Source organism: Silurus meridionalis, chromosome 23 (assembly GCF_014805685.1).
Source record: "Silurus meridionalis isolate SWU-2019-XX chromosome 23, ASM1480568v1, whole genome shotgun sequence".
Taxonomy (NCBI): domain Eukaryota; kingdom Metazoa; phylum Chordata; class Actinopteri; order Siluriformes; family Siluridae; genus Silurus; species Silurus meridionalis.
In genome coordinates this window covers 20,715,231-20,725,865 of record NC_060906.1, presented here as the reverse complement: position 1 = coordinate 20,725,865, position 10,635 = coordinate 20,715,231, and the positions used below count along the sequence as shown (strand labels likewise).

At 35.7% G+C, this 10,635-nt stretch overlaps 1 protein-coding gene and 1 long non-coding RNA gene across 2 annotated transcripts; both read left to right on the top strand.

Moving 5' to 3' along the window:
• The first annotated feature begins 2,399 nt into the window (after positions 1–2,399).
• On the top strand, positions 2,400–3,232 carry LOC124377287. The gene is made up of 3 exons (XR_006924086.1): positions 2,400–2,559; positions 2,923–3,024; positions 3,117–3,232. It is a non-coding gene; the product is annotated as an uncharacterized LOC124377287 (long non-coding RNA).
• Positions 3,233–7,632: 4,400 nt separating this feature from the next.
• On the top strand, positions 7,633–10,111 carry fabp7b (fatty acid binding protein 7, brain, b). Its single transcript, XM_046835919.1, has 4 exons — positions 7,633–7,702; positions 7,816–7,988; positions 9,863–9,964; positions 10,058–10,111. Exons 1-4 carry the CDS (start codon positions 7,633–7,635, stop codon positions 10,109–10,111), a joined length of 399 nt encoding a protein of 132 aa, XP_046691875.1.
• Positions 10,112–10,635: the final 524 nt, after the last annotated feature.

Below are 10,635 nucleotides of genomic sequence, written 5' to 3'. Positions count from 1 at the left end.
TTCTTTAAAATTGGAATGAGATAATCACTAGTTTAAAAGGTGGTTGTAGCACTAAAAGGAGATCTAATCATACAGGTGGAGAAGTGGGGCAATAAATAATCTACATGTATTATTAAGGTAAAGAACTAATCAAAATGAGAACAAGCTGAATTTATTTACATTTTTTTGTTTGGTATGTTATCAGCCACTTGAAAAAAAAAAAGAATACAATTATACATTATATTTGCATTTGATTTCACAGCAAATAAGATTTAAGGACATCAAATCAGTGTGAAACCTCATGAGGGTGTACAGTATAACAAATGAAAGCTGCTGTAATGATGTCAGGGATCCACCTGCCCCGCTCTCAGTCTTGTGTTTGTGCGCTGAAATGATAATAAAGATGATAGAGCTACTCTCGTTTCCGACTCGTGGTCACAACCCTGACAGAAGATTGAAAAGATTGGACATCACTGTTGTGTAAGTTTGATGATCTCCCGTTTATTTTTCTACTACTTCCAATATCCTGCAGATAAAAATGTGTAGAGAAAAGTATAGGAGTGAATGCTAATGCAAGGCAAAATTTTATTATATATGGTTTAATATGAATGAGTTTAACTCATAGTCTTGTTGTCACAAATACACAAAATGTCACATTTAACCAGTTTGGAAATGTACTTTTATTTTATTTATTTACATTAAACATTTAATTTTTTACCTTGCATTGACGGCCTTCCCTGGTTTCCTCACTGAACTCTTCACCCATCTTGAACCAGACCTCTTTAGTAAAAATCTTTCTGATTTAATAACTATAGATTCATTAATAATGAAATTTATTTAACTAATTATTTAATTAACATTTCTGAAAGAGAAAATACTTTCGCTCTATTGTTCTATTAACAGATTGACACACTAAGTAGACTAAAATCTCTCAGCAAGATGTTTCTTCCTGCAGAACTGCCTGTTGCTTTATTTATTTATTTATTTATTTATTTATTTATTTATTTATTTATTTTCACAGCATTTTTTATAACATATCTAAAGAATAAGCAGGTTTACACTGGCCAGTAGAACATATGTTCTACTTCCTTTTAGTTCTTTGGAGTGAGTGGAGTTTTCCCATCTGCTTGATTCCTGGCCAGGTGCTAATATCATTGTTGTCACCTTGTGACCATAACCATATGTTGCAGCCAAAAACAAGGTTTCTGTTTTATCATTGCCTACAAATTGTTGATTCAAGCTAATGAGTATATGGCTCTAATCTTTTTTTTTTTTAACTAATCTTCTTTAAATTAAACTTCAAGGCTTTTCTCTGTTCTGGGACCGAGGTGGTGGAATGAACTTCCCCTAGATGTCCGAAAAGTGGAGTCCCTGGCTATCTTCAAGCAATGAATAAAGAGTGTACCAGTGTAGATTTATTCATTGATAAAGACTCAAAGCACTTTTGTCCATCGCTCTGGACACGGGCATCTGCTAAATGCCGCAAATGTAAATGTAAATTGATGTTTAACAGAGTGGGAGATATGCATGCTGAGTAAACACCTTACGTTTCTTGTGAACGAAGGCGTAAAAAACACAGTTTGGTGATGAGGCGCTCAGCCGCAGTAAGACATTTGAATGGTGTAGATCTCAGGCATGGTGGTTAAAAGAAAACAAATAAAAGCTGTTTAAATGAACTGAAATAAATATTAAATTTGAATTCTATATGCTGAACCTGTACAGAAATTAAGATTTTTATGACATTGTTGGAATAGTGTTTTACATATCTCACATCAGAAATTTGGGTTCGGGGAAGTTTAACGTGTTCAAAGGCTTTCGGGTACGAATGAATTTAACTCTAGGCAAAGTAAGTTATCTAAGAGAGAGAGAGGTGATGCTTGCATTCAACAGTCTTAAGACATTTGTTTGACGTTTTCCTGTTCTAATGAATTATTAGCATTTAAATCTTATTAGATGTATGTGTAATACAGATACAAACTATGACTGAACAGATCAAATGCATGCCAACTTCATCAAAAAAGTCATGATCATGTTCCATTGTCATTTACATTCACACTCATTACAATAATCAATTATTAACGCAATTTGATAAACAAATACGGTGTCTGGGAACATCGATTAAAGTTTCAGTCTCCTCCCATTGCATACACTATAAATGATCAGGTACAACTGGAGGAGAATCATATCCTTCCTATATTGAGCAAAAGACACTACATTACCAAAATGGACGCCTTTATTGGAAGTTGGAAACTTGTCAAGAGTGATCATTTCACCGAATATCTGTCAGCATTGGGTAAGTTTTTATTTATAAATTTTTTAAACTGATTTTTTTTTTTTATCGGGACCTATAAAGTGTTTTTCTTTACAACAGAAAACGCCTTTTATACAAAATTCCTTTCTTTCTCAGGTGTTTCAGAAGAAGAGATAAGTGTTGCCCAATCACTTAAACCAACTTTAACAATTTACCAGGATGGGGAATCTATAGTTATTAAATCAGTAAACATCCTTTTTACTAAAGAGATCTGTTTCAAGTTGGGCGAAGAGTTCAGTGAGGAAACCATGGATCACCGTAAATGCAAGGTATAAAATAAAATAATTAATGTAAATAAATAAATAAAATTGCATTACATTTCCAAACTGGATAAATGTGAGATGGTTAAATGTGACATTTTGTGTATTTGTTACACAAACTCATTCATATAAAACCATATATAAATTAAATATTGCCTTGGGTAAGCATTCACATCTATACTTTTCTCTACACATTTTCTGGTATTGCAACATGGAACTGAAATGACCATTAACAGAAATTATAGGAGATGAATCATCATAAAAAAGGCCTTAATAATACATAAAAAAAATACAAATATTTGCACAAAACACTGTGCTCTGCTTAAAATCCCTCCATAACCAAACATATGCCTAACAATTTTTTTTTTCCAGAATGTTATAACGTTGGATGAAGGCAAACTTGTACAGGTGCAGACGTGGGATGGGAAACAAACCACAATTGTTCGTGAGATCATGGATGACAACATGTTCATGGTAAGAATTGTGTTGAAATCACATTTGTGAATTGGGATTAGTGTGTGAAAACTGCTGAATAGCAATGTGTGTGTGTTTTTTGTATTTTACAGACACTGACCTTTGGGGACGTTGCATCCACCCTCACCTATAAGAAGATATAAATGATGGACCACTTACCAGTCTCGTGAATTTCCAAAGACAGAAATGGTGTTCAAATATAAAAATAAATTGATTATATTTGATTATATTTAAGATTATTTGTTTAATTCTCATTCACTTTATTCCATCATTGACCAAGCATAAAATAAATGCTGAATCAGATCATATCGATGTGTGTTTCATGTGGTGTTTTCTGTTACTGCTTGTGATCTATCATATGGCTTATACCAATCCTGGCTCTCACTGGTGTTGATGTACCAAATGTCAAGGTTTTTACGTATTGCTGCCAAAGGCCTAGTACCTAAACCTTAATGTTTGCATTAGTCTGTTGCTTAGTCTCAGAAACATATTGAAGATACACAATATGGACAAAATATGTGTAAAGCTGCTGAACATTCAATTCCACATTTAGACCCAAGTTGCTATTATAATAACTTCATTCAGCCACAAGTGCATTAGTAAAATCAGGTACTGATGTTAAGTAAGGAGGCCTGGGGTGCAGTCAGCTTTTAAATTCATCCCAATGGTGTTCAATTGGGTTGAGGTCAAAGTTCTATATCAGACTACTTAAGATCATCACTTCAATCCATGGAAATATCTTCAGGGAGATTGTACACAGATGCATTGTCATGTTGGAACAGGTTTGGATCTCCCAGATTACATGAAAGGAAAATCTTATAGTACTGACATCCTGTGCAATTGTATACCACCAGCTTTGGGGTAACAATTTGGGGAAAAAACACAGCTGTCTTTAAAACCTCTTAGGCTTCGTTGTTGCGTTATAGCCCAGTGTTCTCAGGTGTTAATGTTTAGCAATAGATTAAATGAAAAAAGACAAGAGTAACCATGACTAACTATACATCATTCTAAAGCTCTAAGCCTCAAGCAGCGATTTCAGATCTTTGTTTTTTAATGGAAAACGTATAACGGATGTATTTGCTGATTGTGTGTAAGCAGTACACAACAACATGCATAAAAAATGCACTACTTACATTATTATTGTAATAACAAGTCACAAACTGTTTATATATTTCCGAATAACTTTCACATAAAAAAACGACATCTTGGTGACAAAAAACAAATGAGGCTGGTAGAATATAATGGTACAAAACGGCTAAGACCACAAAAAAAAGAAAAAATGATAATAAAAAAGTAAAAGAGGCAGAATCTTGGGTTGAGTCTCTACTCTCTCTGCAGGTGTCTCATGGTTTTTTATGCGCCACCTTTCATTTCAAACCTTTTATTTCCAGCCAGTAGCATCAGGAAACAAAATGACTGATGGACAATGTTGCCAATAAGTGCAGGATTCTACTGATATTAGGGGGGGATTTTATTCTCCACGTGTGTGAGTCTTAGTTTTATTACTATTTACAGACTCTTACTGGCCGAAGCAGCACGTGCGTAGTGACAACAAAGAACAAAGAAAACAAAGAAACAAAGAAAACAAGGAAAAAGTGGACAATCAAAAAAGTTGTTTTATCTGAGATTTGCAAAAAAAGCAGTGATGTGGAAAATATTTTTGGGGGGCGGAGTAACAACGGAGACATGTAGATCTGCATCTGTAAGTTACAATAAGATAAGATAATATATACCTTTATTCGTCCCACACTGGGGAAATTTCTATTGTTACAGCAGCAAAGGAAAGAAATAAAAATAAATGCAAATATATAAAAAGAATATACATATACTATAATATACAGTATATACACAGTACAATGTATAAATACAAATAAGGGAAGAAAAAAGTACACATTGCAGGTAGTATTTCACACAGGTGGTATTGCACATATTGCAGGTAATATTGCACATGTTGCATGTAATATTGCACACAGGTAATGTTATTACACAGCTAAAAAGTACTAACAGTGTTGTATTTTGGTGACTGGTTTTACTGGGAGCAGCTTTGATTGTAAAGTCTAATAGCAGCAGGGAGAAAAGACCTTCTGTATCGCTTCTTCAGACACTTAGGATGTAACAGTCTGTCACTGAAGGAGCTGCTCAGCAATGTAACGGTTACATACAGGGGGTGAGAGGCGTTCTGCAGCAATGATAATAGTTTTTCTACCATCCTCCTTTCTCTCACCTCCTGTACAGTGTCCAGGGGAATCCCCAGGACTGAGCTGGCCTTCCTGATCAGCTTGTCCAGTCTCTTCCTGTCTGCAGTAGAGATGCTGCTGCCCCAGCAGACCACTCCATAGAATATGGCTGAGGACACCACAGAGTCAAAAAAGGTCTTCAGTAGCTCTCCTTGCACTCCAAAAGACTTAATTCTCCTCAGCAGAAAGAGTCTGCTCTGCCCTTTTTTTGTAAATTGCCTCAGTGTTGTCTGTCCAGTCCAGTTTGTCATTGAACAGCCAGGTATTTGTAAGAGTCCACTCTCACAATGTCCTTTCCCTCAATGTTCACTGGTGACAAAGTTTGTTTGTGCCTACGGAAATCCACTACCAGTTCTTTGGTTTTCCCGCATTTATCTGGAGGCAGCTCCGTTGGCACCAGTCCACAAAGTTCTGTATTAGTCCTCTGTACTCCATGTCATCATCATCCGTGATCAGACTGATGATGGCAGAGTCATCAGAGAACTTCTGTAGGTGACAGGTTGCTGAGCTGAACATGAAGTCTGCAGTGTAGACGGTGAAGAGAAACGGGGATAGAACCAATCCCTGCAGGGCTCCAGTGTTGCAGACAATCATGGCAGACTCACAGTCACGAGTCCTCACATACTGTCGTCGGTCTGTGAGGTAGTCCAGTATCCAGGCAGAATAGCTTGTCTGGCTACCTGGTCATCAATATGAATGCAAATTCAACATCAATAGCCCCAAATATGTGTGACAAAAGCCTTTAATGGTCAGCAATTCATTAATATGCAGACTGTATGAATAGAGTATGAATGACCACCTGAGTTTAGCAGGTGAATCTCAAACAGGGGGAGGGAGAAAAAGGTCAGACATAGTCTCAGATAAATGTTTGTAGGAATCTCATTTGTCATGAAAATCTTCATAAAATTTGAAATATAAACTTATGAGATATGTGGCTTTCAACCCAGTACTTTTCTGGATTGCTCCAGGACTGATTTCATGTATTTATATATGAAATAAAAATAATGGTTAATGCAGGAAATGTATATCTATGGGACTTCATCATCTATAACTTAATATCTTTTTGAGCAATATCAACTTTGATGATGGACAGTAAAGCTCAAAGTGTCTTCTTTTTGAAGATATCTAAATTGTGTATGTAGTCCACTTTTATCAGGAACTGTTAACATTTAAATTTAGGTCGGGCATTTAAGCTGTGAGTCCCAAAATCTGTGTCGAGGGCTAACAGGTTAAATTAAACTTCAAGGCTTTTCTCTGTTCTGGCACCGAAGTGGTAGAATAAACTTCCCCTAGATGTCCGAAAAGTGGAGTCCCTGGCTATCTTCAAGCAATGAACCAGTGTACCAGTGTAGATTTATTCATTGATAGAGACTCGAAACACTTTTGTCCGTCGCTCTGGACACGGGCGTCTGCTAAACTTCCGCAAATGTAAATGTAAATTGATGTTTAACAGCGTGGGAGATATGCATGCTGAGTAAACACCTTAAGGTCTTTAAGAAGTCTTTAAATATACAGCTTTTGTGAATTGTTAAAACTTTGTCAACCCAATCTTTTATGTAATTCAGGGCAGGCTAGCCAGGTCCTGGTTTGCCCAGACAGATTCGGAGAAAGGTCCTGATAAATTCCTATGTTGGTTCGAACTTAGTCCAGTCCAGAGACCGGTAATCAAGAGGGCAGGCAACACTATTAGTGCATGCATGATACAGCGTGTGCTGATGAAGTTTCTTGTTAACGAAGGCGTAAAAAACACAGTTTGGTGATGAGACGCTTTGAATGGTGTAGATCTCAGGCATGGTGGTTAAAAGAAAACAAATAAAAGCTGTTTAAATGAACCAAAATGAATACTAAATTTGAATTCTATATGCTAACATTGTGCATAATTAAGATTTTCATGACATTGTAGGCAGTTTTACATATCTCACTTTAGAAATTTGGGTTCTGGGAAGTTTAACACGTTCAAAGGCTTCGGGTACGAATGAATTTGATTAACTCTAGGCAAAGTAAGTTATCTAAGAGAGGGAGGTGATGCTTGCATTCAACAGTTTCAAGACATTTGTTTTATTAATTACTAGCATTTAAATCTTAATAGATGTATGTGTAATACAGAGACAAACTACGACTGAACAGATCAACTGCATGCCAACTTCATCAAAAAGTCATGATTATTTTCCGTTGTCATTTACATTTACACTCATTACAATTATCAAACTGTGATTCATACAATTTACGCAATTTGATAAACAAATACGGTGTCTGGGAACATCGATTAAAGGTTCAGTCTCCTCCCATTGCATACACTATAAATGATCAGGTACAACTGGAGGAGAATCATATCCTTCCTATATTGAGCAAAAGACACTACATTACCAAAATGGATGCCTTTAATGGAAGTTGGAAACTTGTCAAGAGTGATCATTTCACCGAATATCTGTCAGCACTGGGTAAGTTTTTATTTATTTATTTTTTTAAACTGATTTTTTTTATCGGGACCTATAAAGTGTTTTTCTCTTTACAACAGAAAACGCCTTTTATACAAAATTCCTTTCTTTCTCAGGTGTTTCAGAAGAAGAGATAAGTGTTGCCCAATCACTTAAACCAACTTTAACATTTCACCAGGATGGGGAATCTATAGTTATTAAATCAGTAAACATAATTTTTACTAGCGAGGTCTGGTTCAAGCTGGGTGAAGAGTTCAGTGAGGAAACCAGGGATCACCGTAAATGCAAGGTAAAAAATTAAATAATTGATTATAAATAAATAAAATAAACGTACATTTCCAAACTGGATAAATATGAGATGTTTAAATGTGACATTTTGTGTATTTGTTACACAAACTCATTCATATTAAACCATATATACCGTATTTTTCGGACTATAAGCCGTAACTTTATAGTGGCTAATTTATGGATTTTTCCTGGGTTTTTCCCGGTTTCACAAACTTCAAGCCAAAAAACTGAGCGACATAACATTACACCAATGAAATTTCCGAACGGAAACGAAAAAACGCACCTCACCTTTGTTCTGAGCTGCACGACATCGGGAGAACAAACTTTTACCGGTGATGATTTTTAAAGGCACAACGATGCCAAACGATAAACTCCCAAAAGAAATACAGTGGTACCTTGTCCTACAAGTTTAATTGGACGAGCTCGCACATCAATTTTCTCAATTTGTGCGCACATCAAATCAGTTTTCTATATTAAAAATACTTAAAATGGCATTAATCCGTTCCAACCCTCAAAATGACACCCCGTTTTTATGGTTCATGTTATTAAATTGGAAAATACATTTCTAAATAACAAATCTTGTATAAAAACATAATAAAAGAGTATGTAAAGATATAATAAGGTTTTATTCAGTGTATTTTCCTTGGAGATGAGTTGGCTTGAGCTAACGAAAACACCGGCGGGTGTGTGTGTGTGTGTAGGGGGGGTAAAGGTGATAAGCGGAGGTGGAGGTAAAACTCGTTTTTTACTATCACTCCTGTACACTACGTATCCCTAAACTTTAAAATGTTTACTTGTTCTTCTTTGCTTATCTTAATTTTCGTCACAATCTTGCTTTCTGGCTTCGCTTCACCATCTAGCAGCGCCGCCTCGAGCTCGTACCTCAATTTTTTGCTCCCGTAACAAAGCAAAAAAATCGACCGAGTGACCGCTCGTACCTCGGAAAACTTTAATTCACTCGTAGGTCAAGTTACCACTGTAGTTGTGAAAGGAAAAAGGAAGACAGTGAACAATGACTTTCTTGGTAGACTACTGTTTAGATACAAGCCGTTGTAACGCGTTGAGTCTGGGTGAAGGGAGAGCTCAGAAATCATATAAGCACAGACAGGTTTTCAAAACTTGTGCTTTTTTATTTTTCTTGGCAACAGCGTTACGGGTTAGTCAAAGAAACTTAGAAATCAGCATCAGAAAATAATAAGGACATATTCCTCACTCTCACACGCACACACACGCAGTAATACCGGGAGAATGCAGTGATGTGCTGTTCCCAAAATGTCGCTCTGCTCTTAAAGGAGCCACAACATATTTCACCCGTTACACCGTGTAACAGACACTCTCTTTCAGTAAAGCCTGTGTAAAGTTCATTAGTTTCAGTGTAGACGGCTTATAGACAGGTGCGGCTTATTTATGTTAAAAATAAAAATATTTGTAAAATTCAGTGGGTGCGGCTTATACAAGGGTGCACTTTATAGTCCGGAAATTACGGTAATTAAATATTGCCTTGCATAAGCATTCACTCCTATACTTTTCTCTACACATTTTCTGGTATTGCAACATGGAACTGAAATGACCATTACCAGAAACTATAGGAGATGAATCATCCAAAAATAGCTCTTAATAATACATAAAAAAAAAAAATTAATAAATAAATAAATAAATAAATAAATAAATAAATAAATAAATAAATAATAATAAGGTATTAATAAGTGAAAGGGGGGTGTAAATTAATAACATATTCTTGGATAAGTTTTTCAGTTCCAGGTTGTTACAAATGAAATTTGAAATTGTTGAATTGGACAAATATTTACACAAAACACAGTGCCCTGCTTAAAATCCCTCCATAAGAAAACACACGCCTAGCTATTTTTTTTCCAGAATGTTATAACGTTGGATGAAGGCAAACTTGTACAGGTGCAGACGTGGGATGGGAAACAAACCACAATTGTTCGTGAGATCATGGATGACAACATGTTCATGGTAAGAATTGTGTTGAATTCATATTTGTGAATTGGGATTAGTGTGTGAAAACTGCTGAATAGCAATGTGTGTGTTTTTTTTTGTATTTTACAGACACTGACCTTTGGGGACATTGCATCCACCTCACCTATAAGAAGATATAAATGATGGACCACTTACCAGTCTAGTAAATTTCCAAAAACAGAAATGGTGTTCAAATATAAAAATTAATTGATTATATTTGATTATATTTAAGATTATTTGTTTATTTATAATTCACTTTATTCCATCATTGACCAAGCATAAAATAAATGCTGAATCAGATAATATCGATGTGTGTTTCATGTGGTGTTTTCTGTTACTGCTTGTGATCACTCATATGGCTTATACCAATCCTGGCTCTCACTGGTGTTGATGTACCAAATGTCAAGGTTTTTACGTATTGCTGCCAAAGGCCTAGTACCTAAACCTTAATGTTTGCATTAGTCTGTTGCTTAGTCTCAGAAACATATTGAAGATACACAATATGGACAAAATATGTGTTAAACTGCTGAACATTCAATTCCACATTTAGACCGAAGTTGCTATTATAATAACTTCATTCAGCCACAAGTGCATTAGTAAAATCAGGTACTGATCTTAAGTAAGGAGGCCTGGGGTGCAGTCAGCTTTTAAATTCATCCCAATGGTGT

Coding starts and splice junctions, on each gene's coding strand:
- fabp7b (XM_046835919.1), top strand. CDS start 7,633: ATGGATGCCTTTAATGGAAGTTGGAAACTTGTCAAGAGTGATCATTTC. Junction 7,989..9,862: donor GGGATCACCGTAAATGCAAG/GTAAAAAATTAA, acceptor TTTTTTTTCCAG/AATGTTATAACGTTGGATGA. Junction 9,965..10,057: donor TGGATGACAACATGTTCATG/GTAAGAATTGTG, acceptor TGTATTTTACAG/ACACTGACCTTTGGGGACAT.